This window comes from Trachemys scripta, chromosome 3 (assembly GCF_013100865.1).
Source record: "Trachemys scripta elegans isolate TJP31775 chromosome 3, CAS_Tse_1.0, whole genome shotgun sequence".
In the NCBI taxonomy this organism is placed as follows: domain Eukaryota; kingdom Metazoa; phylum Chordata; order Testudines; family Emydidae; genus Trachemys; species Trachemys scripta.
Genome location: NC_048300.1, coordinates 181,441,621 through 181,459,880, shown reverse-complemented (window position 1 = coordinate 181,459,880; position 18,260 = coordinate 181,441,621). Strand labels below are relative to the sequence as shown.

The following is an 18,260-nucleotide window of genomic DNA, read 5'->3' as shown; positions in this document are numbered from 1 at the left end:
CGTGAATAACGTAGCTGAAGTTCGAAGTACCTTAGTTCGATCTTACCTCGGTCCACACGTTGCAGGCAGGCTCCCCCGTCGACTCTGCGGTACTCCTCTCGTCTAGCTGGAGTACCGCAGTCGACGGCGAGCACTTCTGGGTTCGACTTATCGCGTCCAGACAAGACGCGATAAGTCGAACCCAGAACTTTGATTGCCAGCCGCCGAACTAGCGGCTGGGTGTAGACATACCCTCAGTGTTGCTCACTCACCAGTCTACACAATGAAAAGTTAGCCAAAATATGGTTACATTAAAAATATTAGGCACTTTCCTTATCATTTCAGGAATGAAAAATATTTCTAATAAAACATTAGTGCCTCCAGTCATTACTTAATATTTGGTCTGTAAAAAACCCACCATCACTATGGAAATCACAAAGCCTCATGGTGCATTTTCTCACTAAGTAGCAACAACAGGAGATGGCTTCTGGGATGAGACACTAAAACATGAAATAATAATAATAATAATAATAATAATGATTAATAATAGTGAAATATACAGCAAAACTCACCCATGCAAAAAATAAATCTCAGGAAACAATTATTCATGCTGAAAAATAGATTTTTTTAAAAAAATCTGAGAGCAGAATACAGTCTCTTTGTGATTTTTAGTAGGAAATCTGGTCTTTTAAAATAAGAATGGACCAAATGGGTCAGAGCTAATGTTTTAAATGGAGCAGAAATGTGAAATATGAATTATGTGAATGGTAATAAAATTAATTTATCAAATATCATCTGGAAATGTATGAAACTAGTAACTCTGTGACCAGCAGGTGGCGAGTTTTCTTCAGTATTGTGGCTGCAAAAATTATTTTATGATCCCATTCTGTACAGTAATGCCCTAGCTGTAATACTCTTACAGATTTGTACACAAAAATCTATCTATAAATAACCTACAGGGGCTGACCTTAAACCACAAATAGCAAGTAATTCTCAGTTAGTGAAACTCTGTCTATACTTAACCTCTCCCTTAGGCATAGATATTACAGCTTATTTGGAATTGAAGAACACCTGATGGCAGGAGATATTCCCTGGTAGATGACCTTTATTTGCAACACTTCAGCATAACATGGTATAATGGTCTTTCTGACTCAACACTTCCCTTCCTCTTTGTCCTGTGAGTTTCAGCTGATCTCTTCTTGGCTTTATTACCATGTAGTTTTCGGTGTGAGTGCATTTCTTTTTATAAAATTAAAGCTTAAAAAAATTAAAAATCATAAACATTCCCTTTTTGTCTACTGTGCAGGTATATATTCAGAATCTGATGAAAACAGGAAAGACATTGTGGATGATTATATATACAATTAAAATACATAGGCCTTACCTGCATTCTCCATAAGCCTTTATTTAGGGAAGATTCGAACAATAAAGTATTTGCCCAGTTGGCCATAACTATTTCCTTGAGCCAGTGGAATAAATCTGACCAAGCGTTATACATTATGTGTATTAATTATAATAAAACTTTGTGTTAATATAAAACCTTTCCTGCAAGGTACAAAGGAACTGAATCTCCACTAACTTATAAGCTATGCAAAAATATGTGTAGTGAAGTTGTGCACCACTGGCTAGATACTGCTGCCACTGAGGTCAATGGCAAAACTCACATTGACTCCTGTGGGAGCAGGGTCAAATCACAGAGCTGGTGTAGAGTCATGCAGCTGAAGCAACAGTCTGCTTAAATGAGAGAACAGTACAAAACCAGATCCCTGCTGCTATAGTCACTGTGCTATGGAGGAAAAGGATCATGGCTGAAATCAGAGGACTGGAGACATTCATAAAAATTGTCTCCACATTATAGATTTGCCCACTGCTATCACCAATGGAGCTGACTGCTGGTCAATTGTAGCTCTGTAGATGCAGTTGCTGTGTGAAGTGTGGTAATAGATGAGGACTGTGAACTCCTCTTCTCAGGCACAATGAAACATTTTACCATAAGGGTCAAGCTCATCTGTGCAGGAGACAGAGCTTTCTCAAGGGCTGCTCTGAGCCTGTGGAATGAACTCCCCCAGGAACTAAGGACCATCGCAAACCCCACCACCTTCTGCTCCAAGTGCAAGGCATACTTTTTGAAGCTGGCTTCTCTAACATAAACACTGAGCAGTGTGTACACTAAAAACAAAAACCCTATCAAAACTCTCAATTCCACAGTTCTCCCCTTGGGGAGAGGGTGTGAGAGAGAATGACCTATACATGACAGATGTTAGTCACATCGGTCAGTATGCTACTGTCAGGCATTCAGATTTAAAAGTTTATTAGATAATATTTGAAAAATAAACGATACAGAAAATTTGAAGCGTCACTACACTGATGAGGGCAGTATAAGCACTTGAGTAAATACACTTGGGTCCTGTCTGCACTACTGCTTCTACCATTGCTAACTCCATTGAAGCTGCACAGATGGTGAATTACAGCTTTGACTGTTGCTGGTATGGAAAAGGCTTAATATAAACTCATCCACGCACATGTTGTTCCGACCAGACTACCTTCTACAGGTTTAGCCTTATCAATTTATCAGCCTTCACAGCACTCTTCTGATATAGATAAATATTATTATACATATTTGTTAAAGACAGGTAACTCATGGTACAAACAGGTGGAAGGCTAAATCAAACTCTCCGTGAAATCAGTGAGTGAGTTTTCACTTATTCTAATGGGTGCTGTATCAGCTCTAAATCATAGGCCCAAGTTCACAGTGAATCAATGCCATAGTGGGAAAATTAACATCAGAATCCAGATTCCCATTCCTTTTTTTAATCATTAGATCACAATCCACAACAGCCAAAAGGTGCCTTTCTTTCCAAAGGATTCCAAAGCCCTTCGTTCATTATTACTCAGGATCATGATTAATATTACCAAATATGTATATAGTTTTTTCAATTTCCACTCTACTTTACAAAGACAGAAAAAGATACTTTCTTTTCCCTGAAAGAGTAGAGTTAACAGAGGACTGTGTGTGCACACACCTACACAAAAAGACATTGACACAAAATTCTATCATATGTTATAGAATGGTATAACTGCACCTATCTGTATATCCATACAGGTGTATATAGGTGTATCTATGCCATAAACTGCAGTGAAATGGTACCTCATGACCTGTCAAGGTTAGAAGAAATGGATGCTTTATACCACTAGAGAGATTCCCAGTTTTCTGCAAATATGTGGCATTTGCTGAATCCATGACAGTGTGATATGTGATATCAATGCTTCATTGGCATTCCACTGAACTGTATAACTCACTCAGGTCTTTGCCCATCCTAACTCATGCCACTAAAACTTCCATGCTGCACCATCTTACTTGCAGCACTGTGTAGTTTCCATAGTTATAGAAATTACATAGATGTATAATTAACATATACGATTCAGTTCAGCCACCCTTGTATTTAGAGAATTCTTTCTTGAAAGCTGGTTTTTGACCTGATAAAATATTATGGTTCCAAAGGAACTACTGAACCATTACAATCCATCATGTAAATGAATACTTAGGGACACCTAAATCCACAGCTCATTTGAGCTACTACCCTACTTACAATATGCACTGGGCAGGGGGGGGGGGAGAGACAGAGGATAAGCCCCCCCCATCTGCATTCTAAACATGTGCATAGATCATACACAGAGTAACTTCCTCAATATGATGACTTGATCAGTTTATTCCAAGCATCCTAAAGCATCAGTTCACATTGTGGATCAATTACTAAGTAATGAGTTTAGAAAAGAAGGCATTTTAGAATGATAAACATTATTTTTATATTACTGATCCTGAATATGGATTCTGGATTCTATGTAATCTGATTATATTCATATGTTATTAATTCTTTTCTTTTCACATCCATGGCAGATACTGTACAGCTGAATAAAAATGAGAGTTATAAACTACAAAACTGTTCTGCAAACCCTGCATTCGCTTCCTTTGGTTGCACTGTTGTAATGTAAAAACAGATAAATGGTTTCCTCTTTCAAATACAACAAAAAGAAATGACTCCTGGGAGGAGCCTAGGGATGCCAAGTTTGAGCCTGGATTGAATTTTTATGACCACTGTAAAAACTCCTGAAAATAGGAAATTATAATGGAAATGCTGACTCTAACTGTAGCAGGGTGAGAAGTATCACTGTAGCATTAACACTGATCTGCAGGGGCTGGGTGTTAAAAATGGAATCATTTACACAATTGACTTCACATCACTGCAAAGGGGGGAAGAGCTTGCATTTAATTAATTGCTTGTAAAGTTTTTTGGGATGCTTGGATGAAAAATTATAAATCTATTGAATGATCCGGATTTGTATTCTTAGTGGGATTAAAACTTTAAGAGGAAGCTGGCAGAGATATGTCTCTTTAGGGTGGTGATTAGTACACAATGTGGAAGGGTAAAGTGAGGGTCATATCACGCCAAATCAGATTTTAAGCAGACACCTCCCTGATATTAATAAGAAGTCTACTTATGACCCCATGGCAACCCAAGCAACAATGTTACCTCATTAATCAAAGGACAACAATTATTTTTTTTTAAATTGGACTAAAAAAATCTAAAAACAAGTTGCCCAAAGTCACAGACTTGCTAACAAGAATAAGATTTTCCAAAGCTTTGCTGTTATTTGCAGTGAACCCCAGAGGTCGTTGCAAGTTTGAAAATTTCAAAATGTTGACAAAGTTTTACACCAAAAATTAAATTATTTTCTTGATTTCCCACCAAATTTTGAAATGTTAATGATTTTTCCCCACATTTTTTCAAATATTTTCATGAATATATTTCACCATCTTTCGACTAGGCATAGCTTCTTGTTGGTTTGTGGTTATTGTCGTTTGTAGCAATTGGAATGATTAGAATAACAAATTGAGTGTTTGATAGATTTGGGGGTTTAGGGTCTACTTTAAAACGAATATTCAGAATTTTGAATGAGTAAACGCCAAAAAACTTTCTCGATTCTCAACAGTTTCAGCCAGATTCTGCTTTCGGTTACACCAGTGTAAATCCGGAGTCACTCCATTTACTGAAATGGAGAGAGTCCGGGTTTACAAAGGTGTAAATACAAGACGAACATGCCTTACTCTGTTTCTGGTGGCATATAGCTTGTTGTGGGAATCTGTTTTGAGAGTAAAATGGACCCGATCCTGCAGTCAGTGGGAGTTTTGCATGTATACGCCGGTGCCAAGAATGAAAGGTATCGTGACAACCATATCCCAGACCGTCTTTGCTTGTGTAACGATACCTCTTGCTTTTTCATCATCGTTAGTGTCGATGATCTTTTTCGAGGCATTCCATTTTAGAACGTCCGTCTGGGTCTTCCACCGATTTCCGAGACTGGATCACCCCAGGTGCAAGCAGCCTTGTTGCGCTGACCTGTTGCTTAACTGCGAACAATCCGATGTTGCGTGCAAAATGAAAAGAAGAATTCAAGCCAGCGTGCGCTAGTGCCTCATCTGTTTCTGCTTCTGTTCGGGATGGCACATTGAATGGTGGGTTTCAGAGCTGTACTAACGCACCTGAGCCTCGCCTTTTCTCCCGGGTCCCTGTATCTTTTTCATGAATGAATCCAGAGCGGATCTCCCCCCCCCCCCCACACACACTTCTTGCAGTTTGCAGAGAGTTCCAATCCAGGGGCAGGGAAATTCGTAAAGCTGCTGAGCGAAACCACTGTGCACAGGTCCTGTTCATGCAACACAGCCTCCTTCTCCCCCCCCCCCCCCCCCCAGGATTCGGGACTGACTGCCATGTTCCGCGACCTAACCAGCAGAAACAGCATTGAGTAGCAAGGCACCTATTGCTCTTTGCAGGGACAAGACGCTCTCAAGCACTAGCCTGTAAAATAGTCCTTTAAAAGCCTCCCTGCTCATTGGGATCCCTTCAAGGCGCCTGGAGCTGGCGCTAAGAAATGGTTTGAATGTTTCCCCTAAACAAAATATGTAACATTGGTAAGCGCGGTTTCATCCTGCAGCCCTTTGCCAGGGGAAACTCTCAGAGAAGCCCCTCATCGTTTTGCCGGCAAATGACTGCAGGATCAGGCCCGAAATCGTCATTTTAATAAGTTAAGTGAGTACAGAATACCCCTAGTTAAAGGAAGGAAACAGGAAAATGCCTGCATCAGAATATATAGCACTTAAAATATACACATTTTAAAAAATAAACCGCCTTCCTCTAGCTCCCTCGAATTCATACAGAGGGTCCTTCAATCAGACAAAGAATGCTTTTTAATACCTACCTACTCTAGTCAGTTTCAGCAATCTAAGGGGAGCTGATTTGCTTTGAAGTGTATATTCAATATATTCGTGGGCGGGTGTTGTTCTGTGTGTGGGTAAAACAAATTTGCCATCGGGATTGTCTCTCTGAGACTTCCAACTGGATCAAAAATCCAGGTGTGATAGAAATTCAAATCATAGTCTGTTGTGTTTTTTTTTTAAAAAGCGTCAAAAGATTGTTTCATCGAGCCAGCCTCTGCTCTCCATTACCCAGGAGTGAATCCGAAGTAAAGCCACGTCAATTACTCCGGGTTTGCACTGGTGTAAGTGGGAACAGAAATTGGTGCTGTATCCTTGGCTTCTCGGGTTGGCCAGTCGTTGGGAATTGGAGTCGTGGGCAGGTTCAGCATCCTACCCTCCGGGCGGGAGATACCAGGGATAAGGGAAAATTCAGCTTCTTGAAACAGTCACAATAGCGTCTAATTCCTAACAACGTGGTTAACTTTGGAAGCAGATGCCTTTTCTTTTTACGAGTCTCTTTAAAGTCTAACATTCCTAATCGACAGCAGATCCTCACTAGGAAAGGAGAGTAGATTCCCTGCGTGTCAGTGTTAATGGTGACTTTGTATCCCGTTACTGGTATTATGTTCCCTGCTGTTGCAAGTTGACATAATGCAAATTAACAAGGGATACCATAAAAGAAATCATCGGAGGGTAAAAGTTTTGGACCAGCTCTCCTTCTGTAATTCAAACACCAGATATTTAAGACAAATACACTTAACGAGGCAGTTAACCTGAAACTTCAGTTAAAACGCCAGTTGCTTAACAATTCGAAACATATTTATGTTGAACAAATGCATAAATATAATACAATACAATCTCCAGGCATCATCCACGTACACCATATCTCAGTTATACTAACCGCTGGAATTGTATTCCCACTACCCACTTTAATTTTAAACTAGATTTGGATAACTAATTGCCCATTTCCCTCCGCCTCAAAAAAAGTGCTCCTTGCTAGTTTTTTTTTCCCATCTGAGCATCTGCAGGTATTGTTTGTTTGTTTATCATTAACGTTGGATGCTTACGTGATTTATTTCTAAATTGAAGGCTTGCTTGTTTCTGTTTTAAAAAGACATATAAACACACAATAACAATAGTATTCAACGGTAGTTGTTCTTTATTGAAAAGCACTTTCCAAATGATTACACTTCATACATTTTTGTTCCAAGGAATATTGATAAAAATGCTCAGGCTTTGAGAGAGAGATGGGATGGGATCTTGTCTGTGTCATCATTGCCCCTGCACATTAGAAGTGCCATTCATTTTCGACAGAAGTGGAAGAAAACCTGAAACATATTTTTCCTATAACTGAAGGCTGTCTGTGCGCCTCAAAATTGTGCTGTTCTTTGGAGAAAATGGGAACGCAAAGGTGGCTGATATTCATTATGTTGAATATTCATCCGCGAAATATTCATTTTCATCACTTATTTTATCGCCCAATATGATAACCCGGGTTTCTGCTGAGACTTGCAAAGTAATTGTAACAGTGACAGTGACAAGGTAGCCATGCAAATAACACGCTGATCCCTGAGCAAAAACGATGTTCGCCTGACAAATCTGTCTTCACCCACATATTATATTACTCTCGTTGTTCTTCGGGATCATATAATATACTCAGGCAATGTTCTCCTGCACAGACCTAAAGAGTGTGAACGGATGGACGAATAGAAAAACAAATAAGCAAGGGGGCTATAGGGCCCCAGGATTAATTATAAAGCACGTTTAACCTCTTTCTTTCAAGGGCTACTTTGCTTTGCCTAAATTGTCTGACCCCGGATTCAAACGAGAATGTTATGCACACCATTCTGGGGTAAAACCGCAGGCGAGGGTTAGGGACCTGGCTGTTTTCACACCGTGTGGAAACTCGTTCCAGGGAGTAGCTCTCCAATGGAGAATGGAGCGCGTGGATCCAGGGCCGGCGGGCTGGATCGGTGAATCTAGCCTGGGGAGTGGATCCTGCCAAGGATGCTGGGAGAAGGCTGAGCCCGGGTTAAATGGGTCTTATCCGCGAGTGGATTCTTCGCCGGTATGTGGTGCGGGAGATGGAGGGTGGATCTCGTGCGGGGTTTGGAGAATGGATCCAGCTGGGGGTATGGAGAGGGAATCTGGTCTCCGGGCAGCGTGGATCCACCAGATTCTGCCAGGGAAGTAGATCCCAGTGGGGCCAAATCCTGGCCCCGGGGCAATCTGTGAGTTCTGACCCGGAGGGGACCCTGGCGTTGAGCCGTGAGCAGCTCTGCCGCGGGCACAGGGGAGTGAAGTGAGCGCGGCTTAGGGGCTGCGCTGGGGAGCAGGGGCGGGGGACTGCCAGAACGGGGCAGCTCTGGGCTCCCCGGGGCAGAAGGGACGGCTGACCCCCTGGCTGGGGCGCTGAGGCTGCTCCCCTGCCACGCGTGGCTTCGGAGCCCGGCTCGCCCGCGGGTGCCCGGGCGCGGGGCGGCGGGTGCCCGCAGGGAGATGCCCTGGGAGCCGTGCGGGCTGGAATCTGGCTGCCCCGTAACAAGCCGGAGAGTTGAAAAGTTGGATCTTCTCAGCGAGACACTTTCCCCCCGTAGTGCGCATGCCCAGCGTCCGGTTGGGGGTTGAAATAAGGAGGAGGCTGGAGGGAAGGGATCACTCCAGTCTGAGCTCGGCTTCTCCAAGGCGCGCCTGCCCTCAGACCCACATACAGCAGCAGGAGAAGGAGGAGGGAGAGAGATTCTCACCATCTCCATCCCCAGGAGCACCTGGCTCCCTCTGCTCTCTAGGATCTGTCTGTACCCAGCTGGAGGAGGGGGGGTGGGGGGTGGGGGAAGAGAGCCCAACCAGGGCCACTAACTTAGCCCAACTTTTTTACCAGCTCCAATTTAGCCCCGGATCTTGTCACTTCTGCCAGCGGTGGAGCACAGATCGGGATTAGGTAAATAAAAAACCAACAACTCCTTTTGTTTTTTCCCCAAGTCTCTGTGGTTGGCTACATCAGTCCAAAGTGTCCCCTATCTGCCTCGGACAGTGCAGGTGAAGGGACAGATCTGCTGTCGTTAGAAGGACTTTTTTTTCTTTGGGGGCGCGGGGTGAGGGGAGCCTGTCTGAAAGTCTTTAAAGGGTGCTTGGATATTTTGCTGCTATCTAAAAGCGTGCCTATCCCATATGGAGCTGCTCCTTCCCCAGTGCAGCCGAGCTATGCTTTTAAACGGAGATGAAACTGACATGCAGTCTGCAAAACCCGGGGTTAGTCAGTCCCTAGCAGTCTCGAGTGCCCTAAACTGTGTAGCCTTGAGCGTTTAGATTTGTATTATTGTGTACGCAATTCTGCGCGTTTTAGTTACCAGGCAGCATTCACCTCTTTCAGACAGAGCAGAACTGACATGAGTCTGATGTGTTACCTCCGTTCGGAGGAAGTTCTGTGCAGAGAGAAACTCGCTTCTTTCCAGGCCATTCTGTCAAATGTTAGTGTAAAAGTGAGGCTTATTCGTTGTTATTGTTATTTCTGGCTGTCAGGAGGGAACGCTATAAAAACTGGACCTTTTGTAGATTGCTGTTGAGGTTGGGGGAGAAAATAAACTCAAGAAAGGTGCTTGGAGTTGTTGACCCCAAGCAGGTGCACTGTTGGTCCAATTTAAAATGTACCCAGCCCAGTAAAAAACATAAACAGGGACCTGATCAAGATGCTAATGCAGCATAATGCTGTCACCTTCCTACAACAGAGTGACTCCGCAGGATATATAGATTTAAATAAATTAGATAAATGTTTATCAGAGATGGTCTAGACAGTATTTGGTCCTGCCATGAGGGCAGGGGACTGGACTCGATGACCTCTCGAGGTCCCTTCCAGTCCTAGAATCTATGAATCTAAAGATCGGTGGTGTCAGGAGATTAATCGAAAACCTGCACGGTTTGATTGCCTGAGGCCTAGGGGAGCGAACTACACTCTCTCGTTGGCCTGCCATAACTAGAGACGTTGGAGAAGTAACTGTCGTTGTCTTCTTTCCATGACTTGGACTCGGGAAGCTAAGGGAAAAGGGGGTTGCGGATGGAAGGAAAAGTTGCTATTACCGATTATTTACGGAGCACCGTTTGCTCCATAACTTGGGAGGAAGGCTGGGACTTCCGGACTCTCATGTGAAGAGGGTGCAATTATTTAAAACAATTTAATCCAATAATAAATGAAACGTCTACACTCGCAGGTATTTTTCTAATTGCTCAACTGGTTTGTGTATTAAATGACACCCCTAGGAAGCCCACATGCATGCTTTCTAGCAGAGGGCATTCCCAAGCACTGCTGTGCTTGAAAGGAGGCAAAATACGTTAAATTGGCATGTTTAATTCCATTGTAAGAACATCATAATTGCTGTCTCATGAGGATCCGGACTGAGTGGGTTAAAAGGCTGCATTGAATACTTAAATTGAGCAATCTGTAATGAACTGGATTTTTTTGTTTTGGAGTATAACATATGCCTGTATTAATCAGCATTCGCTACGGTGGTCCGCAAGGCGTGTCAGCACTGATTTCATGATAAAATGTGAATGATGATGTTACAAGGATTTAGCAGAGATATGCTGATTTAGTCCTTCCCGTCCTCATTAATGTAAGCAATTAAGTCCTCCACGCTCAATTAGACCCGAATAAACCTTCCTCAATAGATTCTGCACACTCCATTAATAATCTGAAGAAATCTGCGCGGAATTCTCTAGTTGTATTCTCCAGAGCATCACGCTCTCAAATGCAGAGCGAAAGAACAACTTACAGTCCCAATTAATTCCCTTTGCGGCTAGTTTCCTAAACACAGGTAAATTAAAAGGTCAATTTCCTCGTTTAAACTGATATAAATTCTGTCGCCTTGAAGGAAATATTGGCTACCTGGCACGCTGATAAAATTCTGCAGACCGTTCCAGTTTAATCAAAAGGATTTGGCTAACAAATTTTAAATAGTTCATTCGAAACAGGGTGGTTTTTTGACAGATGAGCCTTGTGGCAGGAGTTCTAGATATTCCCCCACCTTCTAAAGCCCCAAGAATCTGAAGTTTTATAACCACCAATTTATCATGTTTGTAAAAATAAGCAACATTTCAAGCTAATTTACTTCATCTATTCCCCCATGTGGAACTAATCAGTAAAACTCATTATTTATGAGTCAAGTATTTAATATAACAAATATCCCTCTCAAAAGACACATCAGAAATAGATAATTCAAAGTGAAAAGTAGAAAGACTGACTAACCACAAGATTACTGTGAGATTAATTTAATTTCGATTCATGAGAGGCGACCAACAACAAGTTTGCCCACATTTTTTTCTTATTTATAAAATAGGGGAGAATATTTAGATTGAATTTATCTGGAACGTAGATTCCTGTGATTGTAAAACAATGGCAATTAGACAATAGCATGACCAAATCTCCAAAATAGGACAAAGGGTAAGAAAGCTGGGGACAGATGTAGTCTTTCAAGTTTATGATCTTATTTTGCAGGGTAAATTTATCTTGGCAAGAGTGGGTTTTGTTTCAGTCCTGTGTCAGTACACAAGTGGCTTGCTCTCAATTACTCAGCAAGCAAATCTGGTGTTTAAAAACTGTACAGTTTTATTGCGATGGGGGTGGGAGCGATTCAAGCAAATAACTCACAGGCTCTTTTTTAAAAAAAGATAAGGATCTGTTTACATGAAGCAGAATTAAAGGTAGAGGTGACACCGAAATCAAAGAAACATTGATCTCTCTGTGGGGAAGGGAATGAGTAGAAAAGTACTGCAGAGAGAAATACACATTCCCTTTGATGTCTTAAGAGCGACTTCTCTACGAAATAAGCTGCTCTTCATCTATATTTTTGACTACCCCAGCTGTACAGAGCAAAAGTGTAGCTTTCATTTCTGGAAGGATGCCAACAAACTTGTATCAACCTGAACGCCCCGCCCCCTGAGCCCCTTCCTTTAAAAAAAAAATAATACTGCTTCTAGCAAACAACATAATTAGGACAATGGATGCTATTATGAATCATTTTTTGCACTTCCTTTTGCTTGAAAGAATCGTTGCCCGTGTATTCGTTTGGAAAACTGAAACCGATTTTCTTAAAAAATGTGATATCCTTGTAAATCAGGATTTTACCTAAATCTGTCTGGTGGGTTTGTGTTTTATATTTCTGGTTTGTTTGTTTTTTTTAAATAAAACATATGATATGAAAAGAGTGGAGGGGCCCAGAATTCTGGGCTCGAAATTCGTTGAGTTTGCTGTTGCTTGACCCACGTTTCAAAGATAAGAATGAGCCAGGATAATGGTTTAGAATTATGACCGATGTTCGGGTATCTAGGCGGAATGGGCAGCTGTATGTTTAGTTTAGTTTGTTCCTGAAATAAGTGATCAAAGACACTTGTACCGCAACAAGGAGACACCTGGCACTATATTAAAACTAAACCATGTTTGTTTCTCCGGCTGAAGAACAAATCTCAAAACGCAGGTTCGACCACTGGTCCCTGAACAGTTATGGGACGGAGGGAGTACTGTGTATGGTTTTTTAATCAGCCGCTATACAAAATGTATCCAATTAGCAAAGGCAAATCTCGGGAAAATGTCACACTCTTTTATTCTGGGTCATTGCGATGGAATTCCTATAGGATTTGGGTCTCCTTTCCTGCGGTTGATTTATGTAAAGCGGTGTGAAAGGTGGCCGTGGGGTAGAGGATGGGGCTGCTCAGAGGAAAAAAATCCCCCTCTCATAATCTCCCGCCTTGGCCCCATACCCCCAGCATAGTTTCTGCAACGGCTATTTTCCTTTTAATCACATCCATATATACATCTTTTGTTTGCCTGGGATCTAGAACTCTTCGGCCATCAGGTTTCCTTTGCGCCTGAGTCTACAGAGACAGCTAGCAATCTGGTGCTCGTTTGTAAACTCTTCTCCAAACGGGGCCTTAATATGTCAGGACATGGACATAAAAAAGTCCCTTCATCTCGATCACAAATCCATAATCTTTCAGACATGGGGCGGGGGGAGAATCGCTTTTGATAAATGCTCAGAGAAATTAGCAGTTTGGCATTAGAAATACGGTGGCAAATTATTACCCAGGGCCCCAAAATAGCAGTACCAGAGACGCTCTCTGGGCAATCACTGGTTGCTGGGGAAATAAACATGGAGAACCAAATCATAGACAGCGAGCACCCCCGCCCCCAATCTAAATGTGTCACTTAAGAGGGGCGAGCTTTAAAATATCTGCTGCTGTTTCCCCCAAAGAGCTGCATCTTCTGCAGGAGATATGCGTGTGTTAATTACTGTGATTGCAGGACGAGTCAAATAGTCCCAGTTACCTACGTTGTTCTCTCCGTCAATATTTCCTTTGCCTTCCGAGGTGCAGTGCAGCTGTCTGGCTGGGACGGCCTGAGGGACCCTGATTTGAAAACACCCTCCCCCCATCCCATCCCAAGTTCCTCTTGAGTTCAATGGGTTTTTTAATCAGACTTTAGCGGAGGGCGGGCTTTGCTTGTAGTACCTAGGACGAGTCTGGGTCTCTCCCAGCCACAGTGCAAACCCGCAAACTGGAGGTTGTGGGAGCCCGCAGCGTGGCATCGATTGAGCCAATCTGCCTGCGCGGAGATCTGACTGAAAATCGCTGGCGTGGCATAGGGCAGCGCAGTTCCAACTGGGCAGCACTTGCTGTGGGAAGATCCCTCGGCTTGCCTGCTCTCGGGAGAGGTACTGTAGTGCCCTGCAAAGCGGCTGTGGAAAGGCGCTTGCTAACCCCTAGTTTTAAAATGGGGTTTTATTAAGCCACCATCTCGCTTGATTAGCGAAGATCTCGACCAAGCTCGTCCCCTTGCAACGGAAACAAAAACGAAAATTCAGACTTGACACCGGGACGCAGGGCTTTCGTATTTACTATTAGCAGCCTTCAAAAACCATCCCCCCCAGCCATAGGTGCTGGACCTGGGGTGCTGGTTTGAAGTGGTTTCCATCGCTTACAGGGTTTACAGTTTGGTTTAATGACTGTCCGCTCCCCCCACTATACACATTGCTCCAGCACCTCTGCCCCGGGCTTTGACGGAGTTCCCATGCAGCGGCCAGGGGGAGGCGGCTGAATGGCTGGGGCTGGACCGGGAAGGGGTAAGGGGAAGCGCTGGGAGACGCAGCTCTCCAGATGCAGGGGCTGGGAGTAGGCGAGGGTAAAACCCTCGCGCTCTACTTCCCATTGGAGGTCAACGTTTGGTGGGTTCGGCGGGGAGACCTGTCACTCCTCTGGGCGGCAGAGGGCGAGCCCTTGCTTCGTACGGGCAGGATAAGGCAGCCATGCGCTTTAGTTTTAACTCTTTTACCATGTGAGTTGCCAGGAAAAACGGTGTCCCCTGGGACTCACGGGGGCTTTGCCATTGACTCCAGCGGGCGCAGCAGCAGGGAGCTTGGCACGTCCCCGCCAGCAAACTGGGTGGCTTGGGGGTGTAGCCTGGGGGGGGGTGCAGCCGAATAGCCTGAAGTTACACCCAGCCTACCTAGAGGGTCTTGTTCCTGCCCAGCGAGCGGTGCGTAAAGTGGAGGAGGCCGCGCTGCAGCGAGCCAGGGCTACCGAGGGATGGTTTGCGTTAGGAGCAGGCTTGGCGGCGGGGAGGGGGCAGATGAAAGGGGTCCTAACGACCTGCAGATCTGTGCAATGAGCCTGGGGCTTGCACGACTGCTGTGGGAAGGGGCCAAGGCGCACAGCGCCAGAGCCACTGCGAGCAATGGGCACCTTTCCACTGACCTGCCACGGGCTCTGGGATACGCCCAGCAGCCCGGGGCTCCGAAGCCGGCCCTAGAAAAGGAGAGTAGCAGGCGGGGTGACGGACCTGTCTCTATGGTCTCCCTGTTACAGGTCTTTGTCTTTCTCTTCCAGACACTCGCCTTCCCTGCTCCGAGATCCTCCTCCCCAGTGGCCACGATGGGAAGTAAGACTCTGCCGGCCCCAGTGCCCATTCACCCCTCCCTGCAGCTCACTAACTACTCCTTCCTCCAAGCGTTCAACGGGCTGCCCGCGGTGCCCTCGGACCACCTGCCCAACCTGTACGGCTTCAGCGCCCTGCACGCCGTTCACCTGCACCAGTGGACATTGGGTTACCCAGCCATGCATTTGCCTCGCTCTTCCTTCTCCAAGGTGCCCGGGGTGTCCAGCTTGGTGGACGCCAGGTTCCAGCTGCCTGCCTTCCCTTTGTTCCCACACGTCATCCAGCCCAAGCAAGAAGCCACCAGCGTGCCCCTCAAAGCCAAACCCCGGTTTGATTTTGCCAACCTAGCTGTGGCCGCCACCCAAGAGGATCACTCTAAATTGGGCCAGGCGGACAGCCAGAGCTCGCCTCCAGGGCTCGGCTCCTTGCTCGAGGTAACTAAGCTCTCCCCGGAGAAGAAACCCACCCGGGGGAGGTTACCTTCCAAAACCAAGAAGGAATTCGTCTGCAAATTCTGTGGCAGACACTTCACCAAGTCCTATAACCTTTTGATTCACGAAAGAACCCACACCGATGAGAGGCCCTACACGTGTGACATTTGCCACAAAGCGTTCCGAAGGCAAGATCATCTGCGGGATCACAGGTAACTCCAGCATTTTAATAGCGCGGGGGCGGGGGAGGGTTATAACCATAGACGTTGCTTGGCTCTGTCCCTCCCTCTCCTATACCGCAAATAGAAAGGTGAGCTAATCCATTTCCCTCCCTAAATGCAGGAGTGTCACCTTAGGCTGTCTACTGCTTTGTACAGTTTAGTAATGTCCCAAGTGATCGGGGCTTCTTGATTTGGCAGATGAATCCGTTATAGAGGTTTACTTGCCTTCCCTATATACCGCAGAGGACCATACCCTCATCTGTCCGCTTTCTTTGCAGGCGATTTGGGATGGTCCTTCCTTTTTATTTTTGAAAGTGATTTTAATCAGAAATACAGAGTGGCCATTCGAGCCAGGTATTTACAGTAAACGAATGACTCCCATAACACTGGATGCTTCCTGCATTAATTTTTCTCCCTGTGTCCCCCATTCTGGCTTCTTGTCAAACAGGGCATCTCACATTTGGGCCTCAGCAGTAGTTTGGGAAGTAGGCCACAAACAAGGGGTGTTTTTTGACAGGTCACGTGATTGAATTGTCACTATTTGTAAATCTATATTCTTTCTCCCCAGGTATATTCATTCTAAAGAAAAGCCTTTTAAGTGTCAAGAATGTGGGAAAGGCTTTTGCCAGTCCAGAACTCTAGCTGTCCACAAGACACTGCATACGCAAGTAAAGGAGCTTAAACCTTCCAAACTTAAATGCTGAAACCTCCAACACCCATGAACTAACTTCCCCTCCAGACTTTATACCAAATTCAGAACAGACACAAAAAAAGCCCAGGATGGGAGCACTGAATTTTTTTTTAATTAAAAATAAAAGGTTCCCAAATCCTGGCTTAAAATATTGTATTGCCTTTGAAACACATATTAATAATATGGAGAGTGCAAGAGAACTGGCTGTCTTGTGCGGCTTTGATAAACTTTATGCCAAAAGGTGGTGCTCACGTATTGGACAGGAATCTTCATTTTTTAAAAGCAAAAACGTAGCTTCCAAAGGTATTACTTTTTACATTTTTTATTTTATACTTTTTTTGACTGTATAAAGCTTCTTACTTAAACACTTCAGGAAACAAAAAATTCCAGAAGACAATTAAGAACTGAAACTTTGGCTTCTTGTTACAGCACCATTGAGACCAGGAGAACAACTTGCAGACTTGTTTGTTTGTTTCTGTTGTTGTTTTCTTTTTAAAAAGAAATGTTCCAAAGTGACCTAAATCTCAAGTGAAGTCTGCCATGCACTAAAAGCCTCATATAGAGCTTAGAGCTGCAGCATCAACACTAAGTGGAGATCTTGTTTTTGTTTTGTGGTCTAGTGCCTTGGGAGGTGGTTTATAATTTGTGGACTTATTTAAAAACACCCAAAGGAAAGAATAATGGCAATAAATCAAACTGATGCTATGCACAATGTGGTTTTAGTGGTACTTTAAAGTCTGTGTGTGTCTCGATGAGAGAGTGGGCAGGATAAATCTCAACCTGAGAATTTTAAAGGCTGGCTTTCTGAACAGTGTATTAAAAAAATTAAAACTAAGAGACATTCCAATATGTTTTGTTTATTAAAAAAGTTGTATGGCTATTTGGCACTTTATGCTGATTATTGGTAATTGACATTTATCACTGGATTGTGTTTTTTAAGTATTAAAATAAATTGTTATTTTACAGGCAAGCGTGACTGGATGTACTATTCACATATGTTCTGAACGTTCTTTAACCATTTGCTTTCAGGTCTATCCTCAATCGAACTCCGTCCCCTATTGTTAGAACTTTCCTTTTCAGGTGGTGTAATATTTTTAATTATTTTTCACAAATTGTGTACTGGGGGAGTGGCGAATGTTAAAAGTAGACGTCTTTTTTGTTGTTGTATGGGTTAGTCACTGTTTTTACCTACAAAGGAAAAGTCAATAGATCTGAGGGAGGGAAGGGAAAAGGTTGAGTCAAATCACTGTGTTCCTAGTGTGAAAAATTCACCTTGGTAACTAAATCTTGGGTATTAGCAGATAAGATTAGATGTCAAAAGTGTTAAAAAACAAATCAAATGAATAATGGGCAAACTGTTACCATTCACACAGCCTGAGGCCATGGGGGAAACACTCCTTTACATTCTCTCTCCCTTTCATTGTCAGTAGTGTATATTTATCAATTGCATCTTGGCCCAGTCTAGTGTTGATGGGCGGCCTTTGATTACAGGCAGCTGTCTTAGATCAGAGATGTTTATTCCACTGCAAAACCGCTTTGGATTGAGACATAGAGAGGGAGTTTTGAGCCGGGTTCCATCTGAGCTTTTAAAGCATGTGTTGCTTCTTTTGTAATTTCACAGACAGAACAGCTTCTTCCCTGATCATCTGCAAGTCACCTCTGAAATCAAAAAGCTGAAATCAAACAAAAATTTGCCTTATTACAGATCAAAATAGTAACTTTTATTTTGGGTTTTTATTATTTCCAAAACATAAGGCTT

General features: G+C 43.7%; 1 protein-coding gene across 1 annotated transcript; it reads left to right on the top strand.

Annotated features, from left to right (window-relative positions):
• Positions 1-8,869: 8,869 nt before the first annotated feature.
• On the top strand, positions 8,870-17,471 carry OSR1 (odd-skipped related transcription factor 1). Its single transcript, XM_034766559.1, has 3 exons — positions 8,870-9,176; positions 15,110-15,801; positions 16,379-17,471. Exons 2-3 carry the CDS (start codon positions 15,155-15,157, stop codon positions 16,512-16,514), a joined length of 783 nt encoding a protein of 260 aa, XP_034622450.1. The 5' UTR covers positions 8,870-9,176; positions 15,110-15,154; the 3' UTR covers positions 16,515-17,471.
• Positions 17,472-18,260: the final 789 nt, after the last annotated feature.